A 21178-nucleotide genomic window follows, 5' to 3' on the forward strand; every position below is an offset into this window, starting at 1 on the left:
TGTTTTCTAATATAAATATCTAAAACTCCTTATGTACATTTACTTTAGCAGCTATACTGCAGAAGAAAAAATTATTATCGGAGAATGTTTTATATAATATTTTAAAGTATAGAAAAATCCTTAAAACAAGATACATTTACCTTACAAGCAACATACAAGATATTTAGACTTGCTTTAAGAGCAAATATCTTGTATAATAGGAGTATATTTTTCTTTACTGCACAGGCAGAAGTATGAACAAGTGAAAAAATACACATTTACAAAATACACTGATATTTAAGATACATTCTCTTAAAGCAAGTCTAAATATATTATATGTTGCTTCTCAAGTAAATGTATCTTGTTTTAAGGATTTTTAGATAATGTTAAATGGAAAACAAGACAAAAATACTTGATAACAATCAGATTTTTACAGTGACATTTTTAATTAATCAATAAAAATCCCAAGTCGTTTTTCCCCTTTAATTCAGTGAATGTCATTTAGAGGTATTTTAAAAGATGATTTTGTCCTCTTTATTGTTAGTAAGCACATTTAATACAACCTTTTAAGTCAGAAAAAAAAAATATATATATATATATATAGGCCATCTGAACTTGTTTCGCACACACACTCTCACTCACAGATACGCACAAACGGATGAGTTAGGGGCCGTTCACACCAAACGTGTTTTTGCCTGTATCTGCTCTGTTTTCCCATTGTTTTTCTATGTAAAAGCGCTGGATGAGAGTCCATACATGCAGCACCGCGTCTCGCTGTTTCTTCAGTGTCTCAAGGAGGACTGGCACATTTTTAGACATGGTGTCATGGTAATAAGAGCTTCAGGTTTCTAAAATGCTTGCCGAGACACCTGCGTTCTGTTTCAGTCATTGCGCTGCGTCTAGATTGGGTTTTGTTTTTCGCAGGTGTCACAACGATTTAATCATCTTTTAAATCATCAGCTGCCTCCGCATATGAGACCATCAATCCGCGAATCTTATCACGTGGCTTGTTGTGCGCGTTACTGCAGAGACGTAGCGCATGTGGAGGCCCATGCTATTCTCTACAGCATCCACACACAACTCACCACACCCCCCACTGAGAGCGAGAACCACACATCAGGGCTTGAATTTTGGTGCGGGAATGCGGGGATTGCGCATAATTTAAGCCATTCCCGCAAGGTTAGCTTTTGTAGTGCGAAAAATTCCAGCACTAATATATTTGCTTCATCTCAGAGCAAATGATTAAAAAATAAATTCACAGATGCTAGAAAAAAGATGTCAAACTGTATTTTATTTTCGAATTTAATACCTCAATCAGCGCTGGACCGGCATTCTCTTCCGCTGAGCCCTGGCTGTTACAGACAGATCATGTTTCACGCTGTCAATGCAGTGGTCTGCGTTGCGCTGATCTTATCCACACACTATCGAGTGTAGGTGCAGCATTCTAACATTTTGAGTCATAATGAGCTGTTTGTGAAGAAATTATCCACTTCCAAATAATGTCATTTTAATCACGCAATTGAAACATTAAAAACCATTTTGCTTTTTATGGTGTGCGAGTGATAGAGCGCGCAGCAACGAACCAACTGATCAGCTTACAGCACAACATTGAATTCTCGGCCGAACAGCTGATCATGATAGCTGTACAGGGCACCTTATTATTCATCTCCATAAATATATCTAGTAGTAAAGCAAGGGCTAGAAATCAATTAATCTTTTGCTGATACTTCCTTGTCATCATGGAGAGCGCAGTTCATGGTTGCATAGCAACGACAGACGCCATGGGAGAGCACACGCTTGTGGAAAGGAGACAGCGCCGCGCCCGCGCTTTCCACTTGTATTTACACATCTAGAGCGATGTTGTTGATTGTTTGAGCATGTGACTGCGTGTTTCTCCTTGTTTTCTTGTTTGACTTTAACAGAGCCATCATCAAATGGAAAGAGATGAAGATGAGGAGACAGATGAGAAACTTAGAATAAGTCACATGAAAAAAGTAACAAGAAATGGAAAAAAGTGACTGAAATTGAACTGAAATGCATTAAAAAGACTCTGAAACTGATAGACATAAGTACATATAGTTTAAACTGAGTTCTTAATATCAATTTGAAGGAGAGCATGGCGTATTTTGTATGAAGTTTAAAAAAAAAAAAGCAAAGAATTGAACTGAAACACATGAACGACACTGAAATAGAGAGACATTAATATAGGCCCTATAGCCTTTTTACATATTAGAAAAAATGGATTGTGTGTCAAAAACAAAATTATAAAAACCACATTCCAACAATAATGCAACAATCAAACCCCAAACCCCGCCCCACCACCAAACAAACAAAAAAAGAAAAACGTGTGCATCAACCCTGCACATGACAGCGCTAACTGGCGTCCATCCCTCTAAACTCAAACCATCATCTAGAGCCCCCGTGACAACTTAGCTGTCGGATTACTCAAGAGCAGTGTTTCTATACAAATTTTGTGAGACAGAATTACACAGCAAAAGATAATCTATAAAACAAACCCCAGCCAATAGGCAGAATAAACGCAAAGAACATGTAGATTCATCCACAAAACTGTCCCAGAAGGTGTGCTCCTCCAAAAAACAAACTCCAGCCGCTAGGCGGAACCAGCACAAAAAAATGCGCTCAGTTCCTCGGACAGTCAAAAGAATGTTCTGTGAGCCGGCCTATTCGGCTGCTTCATGAGTGCAACAAAATATCTAATCACTCTAATGTCTTGCAAGAAATACTCCACAAAACAAGTCAGCAGCGACCTTCGTCAGCATTGCCGACATGTTCAACATTTCTCCCGAAATTTCCTAATTTCTCCGACCAAATCGACTCCAGGGCTTGGGGCCTACTGCTCGGGGATGTGAGCTTGAGTACGTAAGTGTCTTTTAATTTCTCCAGAGCCCGAGGATTTTGAATTCTTTGGCATAATTGTCCTCCTAGAACAGTTGTCACAATGTCACCGATTTATGACATTAATAGTGCTAAAACTAGCAAAGTGCACAGAGCTCGCCGTTCACACATCCGAACCTCGCATGGCGTCAAGTAACACCCCATTAGAGTTTAATGTGATCTCATGTTACGTTAAATGAGGTCAAATGAATATTCGACAATAAAAAATTTAATCGAAAATGTTTTATTGTCGATGTTGTCGATAACGTCGACTAATTATTTCAGCCCTATCTGCGTAGGGCACAAATTCCCTAGGGGGGCATCATCTTATCGTGGGGGGGCAACAGAAAATCCACCGGCTGGTCTTCCTCGCACGTCATAGTCACGGAACACAGAAGCTCACACCATGCCTCGTGCCTCGCCCAACACCTTACATTGGGCATCAATTTGGCCAGCACCGGCCATGCACACACCAAGTGACAAATGCATACCCACTCTAGCATCTGCGTTGACAGAAATTTACTTTTGAAAAAAATCAATGGAAAACATTGCTGCATATCGCGCGATATGTACATTTGCAATATTTTGTGAATGTGATATTTCGTGCCCTAATTCAACTATTTACTTTGTGTGGGGATATATTATTGGATTGTATATGCCTCTTAAAAGTCTGCAAACACATCTTTTACAAGAATTGTATTAAATGTATAAATGTCTGAAATGATCTCATAATTTAGTAACAGACAACAGAGGGTAGTAAATATAATAAGAATTGCATTTCTCATTTCCAAATAATTATAAAAAATGTAAAGAAGTACTAAAAGAATTATTGGAATAGTTACTGGAATCGTTAAGGAACCGAAATCGTTAAGAGGAATCAGTACCAGAATCGTTACATTTCTTACCATTCCCATCTCTACCGCCAAGTAGACTGAAAAGGGTCTTAAAAGGGACTGTGACAGATCTAAATGGAACACTGTACATGACACTTTTCACGATTAGTTGCAGAAGCTGTATTTGTAATCTTGATTATTTTTCAATTAATTGTACAGCTCTACTGACAACGGATGGGGTAAATACTCTTAAATGGCATGAAAATCATGTCACAATGCAAATGTCTTAAAAAAAATCTTAAAATTCTTATAGCCTAATTTGTGTGTGTGTGTGTGTGTGTGTGTGTGTGTGTCACACCAGCAACTATTATCACAATCTCTAAACCAGCAGAGATCCCCTTTGAAAACAACCACTCAAGCTATAAAAACAGGTCTAGGCGTAATATACAGCAGGGTTTCTATTAGCTGCAGCATAGTATTCAGCCTGGTCTTGACCCCTCCCTTGTTCTTTTCCCCTGTCATTGACTCCTCCTCACCACAGCGCAATACAAACCAACTCTCCTGCAGCTGGAGCACAGAGTACCAGTATACAGCCTCCATGAGAGAAATGCCACTCTCCTTTGTCATGACCAAATGACTTAATAAGGAGCCTGCTGTGCTGCATTTTTCAAAACATGCCAGAAGAATTCATACAAACACTTAAATACAGAAATCTTGAGCTGCCAAAAAGTAGGTAGATCAGCGAAGGAGTGGACAGATGCCACAGGGTGGCCATGTAAATGCCATTTGATGACTAACCCAACCAAAAACAATTTGTTTAGACATAGCTTCGAGTGAAAGAAAACCAAGCCTAGATTAACGAGAATGCCTTGCCCTCTTCTCTCTTCTGATTTACAAACTGTGTGACTCATTCAAAACTTTAAACCACACACATGCACACACTTCCCACCTGGTTAAGGGCCTGCCAGAAGCCGAAACACAAGGCCATACCTATCACTTTCAGCTTTCCCTTCTGTCTACTACAAACCCATAAAAATGGCATGTCCCATTCACCAACAGCCCTAAGTTAATATCAAAAGGGAAAGCTTTCTAGCAAAGTAGAACGGCAAAATAAACACAGCAGCATGAATGGGATTATGTGTTTTTATTAAATGAGGACAAACTAATTAGGCTGGTGCAGTAGCCTAGAAGATGGAAAGGGGACAGATGACAGAGGTCTAGGGGGAGCAACAGCAATGAGGTCAGAAAATCCCCACCCACTTCAGCGCAACACTCCATTTACATACGGCATGCATGTGGAGAGTAAAATATTCGGCTGTGGCCAAAAAAGATGGGAACTTTTGTACATGGGACATTTCATGGCGGTAAGGCAAATTTGAGCACTAATTCCATACAAGCTGGAAGAAATACAGGTGATGATGCAATCAGACACAAGCTGCGACTTTTTCTCTAACGTGCAATTCCACAAAAATGTCCATGGAAAAATTTTAATTTTAATCTTATTTCAATAAATTATGCAGCCTTGATGGGTATTACAACTTAATACTGTATAATATGTCTCAGAGGTCAAAGTCAGCAGATTTCAAAGTGTTTTGGATGGTTTCTCCTCATGATGTAAGCGCTGCTCATCCGTAACGAAGAGATGTCACATCCGTAACACCAGTTTCTCCCCATTTATGTGAAAACCTCAGTGTATATAAAATAAATATTACATGTTCTCAGGAGTCCCAACCCTTCTACATTCTGTAGCTATTATTACTTCTGGATTCTGCATTTAAATTTTAATTTTTACAAAGGGTCCCAAAATCTTGTGTCCATTTTTGTCACATCCATAACGCAAGTTCATTTCCTGATCTAAACTGGAAAAAAACAGAAAATGTTCTTATGTCTGGACTCTATCTGCATGGGTCTGGGATTATACATATAAATTGATTGATAAACTGGTAATGAGTACTTTATATGTGGTACATTTTTATGCCAATGTCACAACCATAACGCTGGATTTGCCCATAAGCCAATTCTACATTTGTGAATGTGCTTGATTAGGTGCAAAAAGACTTTTGTGCAATCACTGGCAATTAATGTATCTTTCCAGAACGAGATTCCCAAATAATGACTATTTGGGGGAATGCGCATTTACAAATGACAAATAATACAAGCAAACCCAACTGCTGTCACTAAATAATGTGCCAATAAAGGTTCATGAGCTCTTGTGACATCACAGGTACTGTTCATTATTAAACTCAATATATCAACAGTTAACATAAAAATCAAACAAAAGTGACTGTAACAGAAATAATGAATGGTAAACCAGCCGCTTGTACTATAATGAGAATGATCATAAGACTATAAAGAGCCTTTTTGAGCAGGTAAACAAGGCCAATATCAATGCACTTTTACAAAAAGATTTAAAGTCTGGTAGTCAAGAAAAGCCTTGACTAAACACAAAATGACTATCATGTTTTCAAATATATGTCATCAAAAGTTAGTCTAGACATAACTTCGGCTATGCCATCGTGAATAAACAATTATTCTGCAAACTACTGTATAAACTGCAGCACAATAAAATAGTTAAATTGGCTGATAATAATTCATTAATAGTTCGCAGCGAGTGCAGACGGTGACTATGGAAGTTAACGGCGACGTTGTTGTTGTTTCTGCTGCTGTGATACGCTTAACTTTGATTTACAGTCAAAATTTACATTAATCCCAATTCGTCAAATTAATGATGAAAACTGATATGTCAAAGCATTTGTTCAGAGATGTGTTTAATAACCTGCGACATATTGTTATTGTGTCTATTTTTTATCTGCTATGTTCAAAGAAAATAGTCATAAATACATCACAATTATCTATGCCCATATATTGAGCTGAGGCGTTCTTCAATCGCGTTTAATCGGCGTGTGAACACAAGAATATTCCATAAAACAGCGGGATGAGTTTCTCCTCCGAACTTACCCAAAGCTCGGTGCCCCAATCCATGTTCAGCTCTCCTTATCGCTCCACTTTTTTAGGCGGAAATGTTATCCCAACTCGTAAGCGTGACAGATGTTCAAAAAATACCAAATAACGCGATTGCTTTCGGTTTCGTGAAACAGCAAACAGGTCGCCAGCGAGAGCTACTTTGCGCGAGAACAAATAACTTTCGTTGCAAAGCAAGAGTGATCAACTGGATTTCATTGCCGCGTCACTCCCAGATCCCTAATTCTTAAAGGAGCCGCCGGTTCGAGTTTCCACCAGCGCTCAGACTGGAATGCAGAGAGAAACTAGTTCAAAAACAAAGAAGGTGGCATGACCTTTATTAAATTATTAACACAACATGTCAACACAATTACCAGTACTCGTCCTTGAAACAAAATATTTGCAAATTTTTATGTATTTAAATATTATTAAGAAAAAACAACACATTTTGCTTTGTTTTACACACCTAAAACTGAAATCGTGCAAAATTATGTACAGTAGAATTACAGGATCAGGATATACATTACACCTGCATTGCATTGCATTACTGTACACTCACTATGAAACATATTTGAGAATACACTGAAAAGAAGCATTTTAAATTGTGTATTTATTTAAAAGAAAAAAACCAATACATTTGTTTTGTTTTGTACACCAATCAAATCACGTACAACCCCAATTCCAAACAAAGTTGCGGCAATATGAAAAATGCTAATAAAACTAAAAGTAGTGATTTGTAAATTATATTCACCCTTTACTAAATTGAAAACACTACAACTACACATTATGATTTAGCTTGTGAATTTCTTTGTATTTGTTTTGTTTTGTTCATTATGAAGCAAACAATATGACAACGAAGACCCCGTAGAATTGTGCAGCTGAAGATCTGCATAATGGATGAATGGGGAGAAAATTCAATTTTCTAATCTTAACAAATTTTTGTCCTCAGTGCCGAAATGCTTAATAAGAAGAAATGGTGATGTTTCACAGTGGTAAACACTCAACTCAACTTTTTTGGAGCGTGTTGCAATCATCTGCTTTGAAATTACTACAGTGATAAGAGTGAATTTAAGGGAATTTTATGAAATTATGAAACATGTTTGAGGATTCTGAAAAAAAAAAAAAAACATTTAAAACTGGGTATGTATGTATGTATGTATTTATCTTATCATCTGATGTGATTTTTTTACATAATGTTTTTGTTCAACGTTAGGGCATTTGATGAAGTGATCAAATCTCATTTAGGCCCCCCATTGCTCAGAAGACACATTTCATACTGCTTCTCTGACTGTATTTGATAATGTCCACTTGATTTCCTCTTTTTCCACCCATAGAGAAATAAGATGATCAAAGCAAGAAGTGTGAATGCAATAAGTGCTACTACAATTGTTATGTTAATGGGAAAGTTGCCTAAAAAGGAAAACAGAGAAAGGATTGTGTGATTAATGAAGAAATACAATCAAGTCGATAATTTGCATAAGATGTTTTTTGTGGATAGTAAAGCATGGTAAATAATGACTGTAGTCATATAGAACCGAATGAAACAATTGTAACAACTATCAATTAATATTTAATGTGCAGTATCCCTATATCTTCATAATATCAGCTTATTTTACAACCTTTTATCTCCACAATGAAGTTCTTCTCCTGGAGTCCAAATTCATTTGTGGCACTACATTTATAAACTCCAGCACTGGTAAACGTGGCTTTCTGAATGTTTAAAGTGATTTGACGATGGTGCCTCTCAGCGGAGATGTTCTTATTGTTAAAACTCCACCACATTTCAGGTTCTGGGTTACCAGTGGAGTTGCATTCTAGGGATATATCACTGTCTTCTACCACAAAAAATGTAGCTTGATTGGTGTCAAACATTGGGGCATCTGTGTTGAAAGACTGAGATTAATTTAGGTCCAAATTCAAAGCATAAAACAGAAATGCTGACACAATTAACATTGCACAATAAAGCCTTTTAAAAAACAATTTTTTTTTAATGGAAAGTTTGTCAAGAAAGTTTCCTCTATAGAGCAGCAACTTACACAGGATGTTGATGGTGAAATTATGATGCACCGTTCTATATTTGTTACTTGCAGTTAAATGATACCACCCACTATCATTCCATGTGGGATAATATGGAAGCTGGATTGCTTTTTCATCTTTGTAGAGGAAAACATGTGGTTTTGGGGATCCGTCAAACAAGCAAGGAGGTTTAAAGAGCGTTTTCTCTTTTATTTGGTAGTTGTCATGGCAGTTAATCTCTGGAGGGTCTTTGTCGGAGGAAACAGGCATTAATATCAACTTTGACAACACAAAGACAGTCACAGAGATGACATAAGTCATATGTTGCACTTACATTCTAGTGTAATCCTTATGACACAACTGGAGTTCCCATGTTTATTACTGGCAGTGATTTTATAGTGACCAGAGTCATGTTTGTCGAGCTGCTTGGAGACACTGACAGATGATGATCCATGACTCCAAGAAATTTTAGGGCGAGGGTTACCCACAACAGAGGATGATGAGGGATAGGAACCCAATGAGCTCCATATCGCTGGTGACCAGTCCTTACAAATTTTGATTTCTGGCTTATCTGGGGAAAAAAAGAAATGTTTACATTACTACTGATCTGAAAGGTTCTGTGTGTTTGAGCTTTTTGCTCAGTGAAATGTATGGGTACATTTTGATCACTAACATTGCACAGTAATGCTGAGAGGTTCTGATGTCACTGTAGGAGGACGTTGAGGTCCATCTGGTCCCAGTTCCAGTTCTGCTTCACACCTGTACTGAACTCCATCATCCGCTTTGTTTGCAGTGATCAAGAGTGTTGCAGATTCATTCACTGGAGTCTTGGTGGTGTCATTGAAGGTGGTGAGATTCAACAGAGTCTCTCCTTTGAACCATTTCACCCTTAGACTTTTAACAGGAGCCACATCCTGAATATCACACTGGAGCTTGTACAGATTTCCATCCATTACTATGTCATCTGCTGTGCTGATAGAAACACTGTCTGGAGTCTCTGTGGGGGGCGGGGTATTCAAACATTCTGATATCTACAGCAATGGATGCAGGTATTGATATATAAAAGCATGGATAGCCAAAAAGTTTAAATAATATAGAAACTCACTGTAAATAGTGGTTGGGAGAGGTGATGTACATTGTTCTCCATTAAAGTTGATGAAGCACATTGGCTGTATGTCCCATTGTCTCAGGTTTTGTACATTCCAGGTGATCAGACTGTCTTCGGTCATGGGAACACTTCCCTCACTGGCTTCCCATCCCATCCCTTCATGAGCGACAGCAGCACTACAGTTAACTGAAACAGGACTGTCGTACCTTGCAACAAGTCTTGGTGGGTTGAGCTGAACAGGGCATTGGGAGCTTATACCTGAATGCGTTAAACACATTGAGGAGTGGGGTATTATAGAGTGAATAACAGCGCATAACTACAATTTACAAATTGTCAATCATTTGGTGTGCATGGGATTTTGTAAAATCTGACCAATGATTTATCTATATGCTAGACATACAAGCTAGACTGCAGGAGGCTTGGGAGCAAAAACAATGTTTCATTGTTTGTATAATATTAGAATAGTCTTTACTGGATTTGACATTTTCTGAAAAAAAATTGTCATTGGTGCTGCACTCGCTTTCTTGATTCTAGGGTGTTCTGGGTGGTTGCTGGGGTGTTGTTATATGGTTACTAAGGTGTTCTGAATGGTTGCATGGGCGTTGCAAGGGTGTTCTGGGTGGTTGCTAGGTGGTTGCTAAATGGCCCAACTCAACACGATCTATACTTCAGAAGCTAACATGAAAAAGTAAGTCAACCAGATATTTCTAGCTTACTCCCTTATGAATACTGAAGATTTGGACACACTACTCCACTGGCATGCTGTTTTTCAGTATACTATGCAGTAGGAAATTGTATATTCGGATGCAGTGTCTGTGCTATGCTAGTCCTATGCCAGGTCCCTCCTCCATGCTTGGCATGTGTGCCAAGCATAAATCCATTAGCTTGGAAAAGTAATATATAACCTCTCCTTAACAAGCCGCATATCAAGGTTTCATTCATGTCCGTAGGCCACAATGTTGCAGAACAAGTTATACGCCAAAATCTAATACTTAAAACAAGGGGTTTAGAACAAAGTATAAAAATAATAATAGTGATAGTCTAATTAATCAATAGCCTAAAAATATATAAACTTACTAATATTAAGAGGTTCTGATGTCACTGTAGGAGGAGGTTGAGGTCCGTCTGGTCCCAGTTCCAGTTCTGCTTTACACCTGTACTGAACTCCATCATCCGCTTTGTTTGCAGTGATCAAGAGTGTTGCAGATTCATTCACTGGAGACCTGGTGGTGTCACTGAAGGTGATGAGATTCACCTGAGTCTCTCCTTTGAACCATTTCACCCTTAGACTTTTAACAGGAGCCACATCCTGAATGTCACACTGGAGCTTGTAATGTTCGCCCTCAATCATTGGTCCTGTGTGATCCACTGTGCTGATGGACACACTGTCTGGAATCTCTGTGAAGGAACATTTACACAACCTGATTCTCTACATCAATGAATGTATATTCTTTTTAAAATGTCAGAGAAAAGAACGAAAAAACTATAATACATAGAAACTCACTGTAAATAGTGATTGGGAGAGGTGATGTACATTGGTCTCCATTATAGATGATGAAGCACATTGGCTGTATGTCCCATTGTCTCAGGTTTTGTACATTCCAGGTGATCAGACTGAAATCGTTCATGGGTACACTTCCCTCACTGGCTTCCCATCCCATCCCTTCATGAGTGACAGCAGCACTACAGTTAACTGAAACAGGACTGTCGTACCTTGCAACAAGTCTTGGTGGGTTGAGCTGAACAGGGCATTGGGAGCTTATACCTGAATGCGTTAAACACATTGAGGAGTGGGGTATTATAGAGTGAATAACAGCACATAACTACAATTTACAAATTGTCAATCATTTGGGGTGCATGGGATTTTGTCAAATCTGACCAATGATTTATCTATATGCTAGACATACAAGCTAGACTGCAGGAGGCTTGGGAGCAAAAACAATGTTTCATTGTTTGTATAATATTAGAATAGTCTTTACTGGATTTGACATTTTCTGAAAAAAAATTGTCATTGGTGCTGCACTCGCTTTCTTGATTCTAGGGTGTTCTGGGTGGTTGCTGGGGTGTTGTTATATGGTTGCTAAGGTGTTCTGAATGGTTGCATGGGCATTGCAAGGGTGTTCTGGGTGGTTGCTAGGTGGTTGCTAAATGGCCCAACTCAACACATCCCAGTAGAGTCGTTCTATACTTCAGAATCTAACCAGACAAAGTAAGTCAACCAGATATTTCTAGCTTACTCCCTTATGAATACTGAAGATTTGGACACACTACTCCACTGGCATGCGGTTTTTCGGTATACTATGCAGTAGGAAATTGTATATTCGGATGCAGTGTCTGTGCTATGCTAGTCCTATGTCAGGTCCCTCCTCCGTGCTTGGCATGTGTGCCAAGCATAAATCCATTAGCTTGGAAAAGTAATATATAACCTCTCCTTAACAAGCCGCATATCAAGGTTTCATTCATGTCCGTAGGCCACAATGTTGCAGAACAAGTTATACGCCAAAATCTAATACTTAAAAGAAGGGTTTTAGAACAAAGTATGAAAATAATTATAGTGATAGTCTAATTAATCGATAGCCTAAAAATATATAAACTTACTAATATTAAGAGGTTCTGATGTCACTGTAGGAGGACTTTGAGGTCCATCTGGTCCCAGTTCCAGTTCTGCTTCACACCTGTACTGAACTCCATCATCCGCTTTGTTTGCAGTGATCAAGAGTGTTGCAGATTCATTCACTGGAAACCTGGTGGTGTCACTGAAGGTGGTGAGATTCACCTGAGTCTCTCCTTTGAACCATTTCACCCTTAGACTTTTAACAGGAGCCACATCCTGAATGTCACACTGGAGCTTATAATGTTCGCCCTCAATCATTGATCCTGTGTGATCCACTGTGCTGAGGGACACACTGTCTGGAGTCTCTGTGAAGGAACATTTAAACAACCTGATTCTCTACATCAGTGAAAGTATATTCTTTTTAAAATACAGAGAAAAGAAAGAAAAAACTATAATACATAGAAACTCACTGTAAATAGTGATTGGGAGAGGTGATGTACATTGGTCTCCATTATAGATGATGAAGCACATTGGCTGTATGTCCCATTGTCTCAGGTTTTGTACATTCCAGGTGATCAGACTGAAATCGTTCATGGGTACACTTTCCTCACTGGCTTCCCATCCCATCCCTTCATGAGCGACAGCAGCACTACAGTTAACTGAAACAGGACTGTCGTACCTTGCAACAAGTCTTGGTGGGTTGAGCTGAACAGGGCATTGGGAGCTTATACCTGAATGCGTTAAACACATTGAGGAGTGGGGTATTATAGAGTGAATAACAGCACATAACTACAATTTACAAATTGTCAATCATTTGGGGTGCATGGGATTTTGTCAAATCTGACCAATCTATATGCTAGACATACAAGCTAGACTGCAGGAGGCTTGGGAGCAAAAACAATGTTTCATTGTTTGTATAATATAAGAATAGTCTTTACTGGATTTGACATTTTCTGAAAAAAAAAATTGTCATTGGTGCTGCACTTGCTTTCTTGATACTAGGGTGTTCTGGGTGGTTGCTGGGGTGTTGTTATATGGTTACTAAAGTGTTCTGAATGGTTGCATGGGCGTTGCAAGGGTGTTCTGGGTGGTTGCTAAATGGCCCAACTCAACACATCCCAGTAGAGTCGATATATACTTCAGAAGCTAACTTGAAAAAGTAAGTCAACCAGATATTTCTAGCTTACTCCCTTATGAATACTGAAGATTTGGACACACTACTCCACTGGCATGCGGTTTTTCGGTATACTATGCAGTAGGAAATTGTATATTCGGATGCAGTGTCTGTGCTATGCTAGTCCTATGCCAGGTCCCTCCTCCATGCTTGGCATGTGTGCCAAGCATAAATCCATTAGCTTGGAAAAGTAATATATAACCTCTCCTTAACAAGCCGCATATCAAGGTTTCATTCATGTCCGTAGGCCACAATGTTGCAGAACAAGTTATACGCCAAAATCTAATACTTAAAACAAGGGGTTTAGAACAAAGTATAAAAATAATAATAGTGATAGTCTAATTAATCAATAGCCTAAAAATATATATAAACTTACTAATATAAAGAGGTTTTGATGTCACTGTAGGAGGAGGTTGAGGTCCGTCTGGTCCCAGTTCCAGTTCTGCTTCACACCTGTACTGAACTCCATCATCCGCTTTGTTTGCAGTGATCAAGAGTGTTGCAGATTCATTCACTGGAGTCTTGGTGGTGTCATTGAAGGTGGTGAGATTCAACAGAGTCTCTCCTTTGAACCATTTCACCCTTAGACTTTTAACAGGAGCCACATCCTGAATGTCACACTGGAGCTTATAATGTTCACCCTCAATCATTGATCCTGTGTGATCCACTGTGCTGAGGGACACACTGTCTGGAGTCTCTACAGGAACACATTTTAGAGATTTAGATATCCACAGTCATTGAGTGTGTTTAAACAGTTATTTGTTGAAAATTAAATAAATAAACATATATATATATATATATATGTTTATTTATTTAATTTATTAAAAAACAGTTTATTTAATTTATTTACCAATGTTTGTGTAAATAAATGAGCCTGTATTTTGCGGTGTGCAGTTATATTTTTCCCCTTTATACATTTTTGCCATAACTTGTACCACTGAATTTATACTCTGAACGGGATACTTCATATGCCACTGCCTGAACCTTGGACTTATGATAGACCTCACCGAAATGACCAGCCAGTTGAACTATGGTGCACCTCACTGATCTCTGGCTGCATCATCTCGGTCTATTGATGGACCACACTCTTGAAATGAAATGCTTAGACTAACAATTGCCAACAAAAGCTTCATCAGCCAATTAACAAGGACAATTGCATCTATGTGAACTTCTGCAGTTAATCCAGGATGAACTTCAAAGACATTGGTCATTAATCTTACAGTTCAAACTAAATCTATGTTTAAACACCGACCCTTAACACTTACTTGGTTTAATAATTTTAAACCATGACTTTAACTATACATAAGTAATATTTACATTATATTCATGATGTTAGCCAGAGGGGAACTGGCCCCCACAGTGAGTCTGGTTTCTCTCAAGGTTATTTTTTACATTAATCAACATCTTATGGAGTTTTGTGTTCCTTGCCACAGTCTCCTTCAGTCTTGCTCACTGGGGTTATTAATACAATTATTATATAATTATTTATTTTTATAATCAATTTACATTTTTATTAAATAAAACTACACGTTGATGACTCTAAGACATTATAGATATTACAGTTACATTTTTTTATTAATGCCTGATCTTCTGTAAAGCTGCTTTGAAATGATATGTGTTATGAAAAGCACTATACAAATAAAAATTACTTGAGTTGAATTTAAAGTGTATAGTTTTGCATTATTTGAGATTTTCAAAGGAAACTCACTGTAAAGAGTAACCATGAGATTCTGTGAACACTGTGTTTTATTAGAGGAGATGTAACAAGTTTGCTCTAACTCCCAGTTCCATAACTCATTCACGCTCCAGGAAACCAAGTCTTCAGAAACCTGCACTGCTCCTTCTGATATATTCCAGCCTATGACCTCGACTGTGATGCTGGTGGAGCAGTTCACAGATGCTGAAGCTCCATATTCAACAACCAATTCAGGTGGGTTGAAAAAAATGGGACAGTCATCTAAAAAAGAAAGAACAAGGACAGCGTATTCCAATAAAATGTATCAATGAGGAAATTTGTTATTAGATCATAAACATTTAAAAATTTCAATACAACTCTGAATTAATGTCTGTATGAGCCAGTATTGGTTTAAATTTTGGTGCCTGATGTTGTCAAAATGCACAAAAATAAAGTTCTAAAATTTTGCAATTGTGTTTTAAGAATTGCGTATTGCATTTACCTACTGAATAAGGTTTGGGAAAAAATACTAAATAAATAAATAAATGCATACATGCATCCAGCTAGGCAGCTGCTTGCTTTTAAATGCATTTGAATGGATAAACACAATTAATTATTGAGCATAAACTGAGGTAGAATTCATTTTTTTCACATCTGGTGTTGGGGTAAGTGTCATTTTGGCTGAATTTGTGGTGTTTTCTGTGTCAGCTATACAGCTGTATGCACTGTGCAAAACATGAACACTTTGATTAACCTGACAAACATTTTCCCTCAGAATATTTCATATTTCTGTCAAATCAGAATTAGCAATGCTGGATTCATGAATGAATCATTCTTTTTAGTCTGAAGTTAAAGGAATAGTTTACTTAAAATTATCTCATAATTTACTCACCCTCATGTCATCCCAGATTTGTATTAATGTTTTCTTCTGCAGAACACAAATGAAGCTTTTTAGAAGAATATTTCAGCTCTGTAGGTGCATGGGTACAAAAATTTTGATGTTCAAAAAGCACATAAAGGCAGCATTAAAGTAATCCAGTGGTTAAATCCATGTCTTCAGAAGTGATATGAAAGGTGTGGGTGAGTTACAGAACATTATTTAAGTCCTTTTTCTTTTCTTTTTTCTCTTTTTTTACTATAAATCTCCACTTTCACTTTCACATTCTTCTTTTGTTTTTGGTGATTCACATTCTTTGTGCATACCTCCACCTACATTTCAGGGAGGTGAATTTATTAGAAAATTTGACCTAAACATTGATCTGTTTCTCCATTATATTGCATCTGAAGAGATAGATTTAACCACTGGAGTTTTATAGATTACTTTTATGCTGGCTTTTGGAGCTTAAAAGTTCAAAAAAGGTATACACAAATGATGAGAGAATTTTAGTTTTTGGGTGAACTATCCCACACAGTATTGTATGTACTTTTGTCTTTTTGTCCAATTTTCAAATACTTTTTTGCTTTAAATCACAGTTTGTCATCTTGTGATGCAATTCGGAGCTGGTTGTTTTTCTTCATGGCTAGAATGCTTTTTGGAAGACATTTATGAAAAAATATGGAAAAAAAGATTGAGTGAATTCATGAATTAATCATTCTTTCAGTCTGTTCTTTTCAGTGAATTAGTCAAACGGGTTTGTAATATGTTCTGAATCGATTCAGTCCAATTCGTTAAAAAAAATTATCTTTGCAAATATCTAATATTTTGCACTACATTTTAAAATCTTTGATATATATATATATATATATATATATATATATATATATATATATATATATATATATATAGTATATAGTCAGTATTTTAGATCTTTCCATCACTTTTCATTCAATAATTTTGTTCACAATGCTTTATAGTATTGTATTTCATGGCCTAATAAAAGACATTAAGTACACAGACTTGCACCTTTGTATTTTGTGTCCAGTTTTTAAATATTTTTTGGCTTTAAAGGGGTCATGAAATGAAGAATTAGATTGTCCTTGATATTTAGACATATAAGAGGTAACTATACTATAAAAACATTTCAGAACTCAAAACGTCCTCCCCAGTCTAAAAAAAAGCATTTATAGTTGTCACCCTGTTGAAATGTCTCGTATTGAAATGTGTCTGTTAGTGACATCACGAGGCATTGCTCATTTGATTTACACATCCCACAACATGCGTCATCGCAGGACAGACAGGCTTTGTGTGGCTAACTATTCCTGAACACCAAAGGGGAACCATCTGGACTATTTTGAATTATTATATAAACATGAAGTATTTGTATATAAACATGAACTCAGACTCTTTAAATGCTGTCATGTATCTTACTGCTTTTTAAAGACGCAGTGTCAAGTTACAATTCTGAAAGGAAGAAGCAATTCTCTTTCATTCAGTTGCTGCCTCTTGTTGCTTTGAGCACAAATGCATCACAGACGCATTCTTTTGCACATCTGCACTATTTTTAATTGTTGGTAAATGTAAACACAGGACGTCTTCGACAATGGATGTCTTTGACCGTTTCATTGTGTTTCTGGCAATGTGCACCTCAGTGCGCCTTCAGTATGTGTGCAGAATTTCACTGTGCTTTGGATTATGTGTGTGCGTTTTCTTTTTTTTTTCAGGCTTGTCACCTGGGTTGTCCTTATCTCTAACATTTGTTTCTTGTTGTAGTGATGGTGGAGGGAGACATAAAAAGGTGCACGAGGCATCAGAGTGACAGAGAGAGAGACTGTTCCTGTGTGTGCTCGATAGAAGCCTTTACTCCTTTGTGTGTGTGACTCAGAGGCGGCGGCAGCCGATTTTGCCGGGGCTTCAGCCCCAAATGTTTTGAGTGTAGCCCCAAATGTATTTTGAAAAGTTGACTGACAAATATGAAACCGGACAAAAGCCTATGTAAGGTAGCAGATAAGGGAGGAGCTTGCACAGTCGTTGACATCAACTAACGTTACTTAGTGGCGAGTTAACAGCAGTTAGCAGGAAAGACAGCAAAAATGAAGCAAATGAGGCTTTGGGGATTTTTCCGAAATAAGTCAGTGGGTAAGAATTCACATTTGTTTTTGTCCTTAAAGTCTGAAGATCATCATCTAGCTGGCTTTCACCCACAGTAGGCTAAACCTCAAGAGGTTCACTACCGACTTTTATTACATTTTGTAGCCTCTAGCCTCCTTGTTAGCGCATCCGCCTCTCACTCCGAAGACGTCGGTTCGAGTCCCGATCGGAGTGTACTTTTCTTGTTTATCAGGTGTTGTTTTCGCTAAGGATAACCAATAAGCATTAGCATAAAATGTATGTGTGACTTGTTTTGTGATATTAGTTTGTAGTAAATATACACTTTGATTTGATTAAATGGTTTTGTAGAAGCAAAGATGAGCTACAGACTGAGGAGCAGCAGCAGCAGCTGTGCCAGAATCAGGCATGGAAACTGGTAACAATTAATCAGTCACTTTACTTTAGAGAAAGTTAAAAGTGAAACATTGTTTATCCCAATGATCCTAATGAAAGGATTTTGACAGATGAACATTGAGAATTATATACAGTTCGATGCCATGGTGTGTCAATGAACTTGAAAGTTCAAGTTAAAGTAATTCATGTATTGTTTAATTTAGGATCTTATACATCATTTTGACTATTTTTTTTTTCAAAAAATATAAATTATTTATATATATAAAAAAAATGTTTTACTTCACTTTACTCACTATAATATATATAACTCTTTTGTAATGACTTTATGTTAATGTACATGAAAATTCAAGAATCATGATAGATCTTAGGGCAATCCCACTGATTTGCTCTTCCCAATACATTTTCTTCAATGGTATTGGTCCACAATTTGAAATATGTAGCACTTGATGAATTAGTTGTTTGAAGCTGATTTGCAAGTTATGTGCTGTATCTGTTCTTTTGCGTCACAGATGATTCAGGGAGGAGAGAGGATGTTGAGGATAGTACTAGAGTGGAAGATTTAGGAACTGTAGAAACAGGCCCAGCCAGAGCAAAACTCAAAGAATACCCTCTCACCAGCTTTGGACTACAGAGAAGTGGTTGCTAGTGTGAAAATAAAATTGTCTGGGCTAAGCCCCGGATGTCCTTCATTGCTGGAAACGCCTCTGGTGTGACTACTTGTCCACTGGGTGTCATTTTGTTTATTTTTTTATGAACAATGCTGAAGAATAATAAACATACTCAGGTTGACAGTTCGCAGCCTCCTGACTCCTTCATTACTCAGAAAACGAACCTTCTACAGGTGGTTAAAAACACCTGGACCCCATCAAAAACATAAGAAAGTTATTTCATTCAAGAATATTTCAAATGCCATGACTGTTTGGTAGTTTATGGTGCTGAGTGTTAACAGTTGTGCTTGAGTGAACAGTTTAATATATTCTGATGCAATGTGTTGGATGCACATTATTTGTAAACCCTGCAAGTTTGTTTTACAATGTTTTGGAGCTTGTTCATTCTCTTCAGATTGAGTTTCAAAAATGGCTCAATTTGAGGGGCTGCATGATGTTAGCCAATCAGAACAGTGGGCATTTACATTGAAGTTTAAGGCCAAAACCAAGCATTTCAGGCAGAGGGACAAAAACAGGGTGGAAAATGATCATATATTACTGAATTATGACTTTTATAACATTATCAGTGGACCTCAGGGAAGATAATAAAATGAAATAAAAATAGCACATTATGATCCCTTTAAATCAAAGTTTGTAATCTTGTGATGCACCTCAGAGCTGGTTGGTTTGCTTCATGGCTAGAACACTTTGTGAAATACTTTATGAAAAGCCTATGAGAAAATTAATGGGAAAAATACTTCCACAACCAAGGCGGCTGAAAAATTTTGCAACCCCTGGAACATCCAAGCAACTACCTGGAAACCAATCACAACCCCCTTGTATCATGGCAGCGAATCTTACGCTGGCAAGTACTGCTCAAAATCTTTTCAGATAATCTTCAGTAAAAATCTAGTTTCAAACTTACTGTGTAAATAAATAAAAAAATAAGTGTGATTTTGTGTGTATAATTAGCAAAACTGTGGTGCCTTTTTGGCTTAAACTATGTAGGTTGACCAAGTCAAGACCTGTTCAAGAGCTGACAAAGAGCTGGACTAGAAAAGAAGGCCTTGAGCTCAAAGGTTAAAGCTATCTTCAGTTTTGCAGCATTGTCTAATTGACAGGAGCATTTAAGCTTGCTGGTCCTTATTGCTGTTCTTCAGAGCATCTATAAAACTTCACTAACATGAGATAATCTCACACTGAGCGTTGAAGAAAAATAAATAATTTGGGCGTTGGAAGCACGAAACCACTTGATGCAAAGTTTCCTGTTCAGAGGCACCAACCACTGCCTCTAAAGTAGCTTTTGGTGTTGCTCACACTCTTCTCAGAGTATGCATTTTTATATTTATTGACTATGTAACTTGTGCTCTTTAGAAGTTTGAAAAAAAACTTCAGTAGATATGAAATGTGTAAAATATCAGTAGATATGATGTGTGAGGGAAGATTACTCTTAAACCAATCTAGAGGACTAAGTAGTCTGCAAAGTGCCACAACTTTAAAACACCCAGTTTTGTATGTAAATGCAAATGCAGGTTTAATCACATAACCAATAACCTGATCAAACAAAACAAAGCAGATTAAGTTTTAGAAACATGCAGAGGAAGCACGACTCACGATTCCTTCAAAGACAGACACCAAGATATGTAGAAAAATAACTATGCTCAAAACAAAACGAAAGCCACACAAAATGGAGAGAACTTACCGCCATGTGTAAAGGTGATCAGCAAGAGAACAATCAACTGTTGAGACAGGAGCATTATGAGCAACACACAAATGAAGAGTAGTGATGCCAGTGATGGATGATGGATGCAGAAGCTCTCTTTTGATAGACAAGAGTTGACTGTGAAAAGGATTTCACGTAGATGCGATAGACATTGTGAAATGCTTGAGATGATGGCAAACACGTGAACAGGAAATCCAGCCCATGCTGTCACATTTTGGAGAGGAAAACCAC

At 37.6% G+C, this 21178-nt stretch overlaps 1 protein-coding gene and 1 pseudogene across 6 annotated transcripts; both read right to left on the bottom strand.

Annotated features, from left to right (window-relative positions):
- LOC127652855 (cdc42-interacting protein 4 homolog) overlaps positions 1-6921 on the bottom strand; it is a 51776-nt pseudogene extending 44855 nt beyond the window's left edge.
- Positions 6922-7003: 82 nt separating this feature from the next.
- Positions 7004-21087, bottom strand: icam5 (intercellular adhesion molecule 5). 6 transcript variants are annotated; one of them, XM_052139660.1, is made up of 13 exons: positions 20927-21087; positions 15229-15477; positions 13897-14217; positions 12817-13077; positions 12391-12711; positions 11297-11557; positions 10870-11190; positions 9790-10050; positions 9358-9681; positions 9019-9255; positions 8705-8932; positions 8288-8548; positions 7004-8078 (listed from the first exon to the last, which is right to left on the bottom strand). In XM_052139660.1, exons 1-13 carry the CDS (start codon positions 20979-20981, stop codon positions 7906-7908), a joined length of 3273 nt encoding a protein of 1090 aa, XP_051995620.1. In that variant the 5' UTR covers positions 20982-21087; the 3' UTR covers positions 7004-7905. The 6 variants fall into 6 exon arrangements, with proteins under 6 accessions (XP_051995620.1, XP_051995625.1, XP_051995624.1 ...); XM_052139665.1 differs by lacking the exon at positions 11297-11557 and having other exon boundaries at positions 10870-11047; positions 12569-12711; XM_052139664.1 differs by lacking the exons at positions 12817-13077; positions 13897-14217.
- Between the last annotated feature and the right edge of the window lie 91 nt (positions 21088-21178).

Source organism: Xyrauchen texanus, chromosome 12, assembly GCF_025860055.1.
Source record: "Xyrauchen texanus isolate HMW12.3.18 chromosome 12, RBS_HiC_50CHRs, whole genome shotgun sequence".
Lineage (NCBI taxonomy): Eukaryota > Metazoa > Chordata > Actinopteri > Cypriniformes > Catostomidae > Xyrauchen > Xyrauchen texanus.

Excerpts from the sequence above, each read along its gene's own strand:
- icam5 (XM_052139660.1), bottom strand. The coding sequence starts at position 20,981 with ATGCTCCTGTCTCAACAGTTGATTGTTCTCTTGCTGATCACCTTTACA. Across the intron at positions 14,218-15,228 it reads TCTCATGGTTACTCTTTACA|AGACTCCAGACAGTGTGTCC; the intron begins GTGAGTTTCCTT and ends GTGTTCCTGTAG. Across the intron at positions 10,051-10,869 it reads ATCAGAACCTCTTAATATTA|GTATAAGCTCCCAATGCCCT; the intron begins GTAAGTTTATAT and ends TAACGCATTCAG.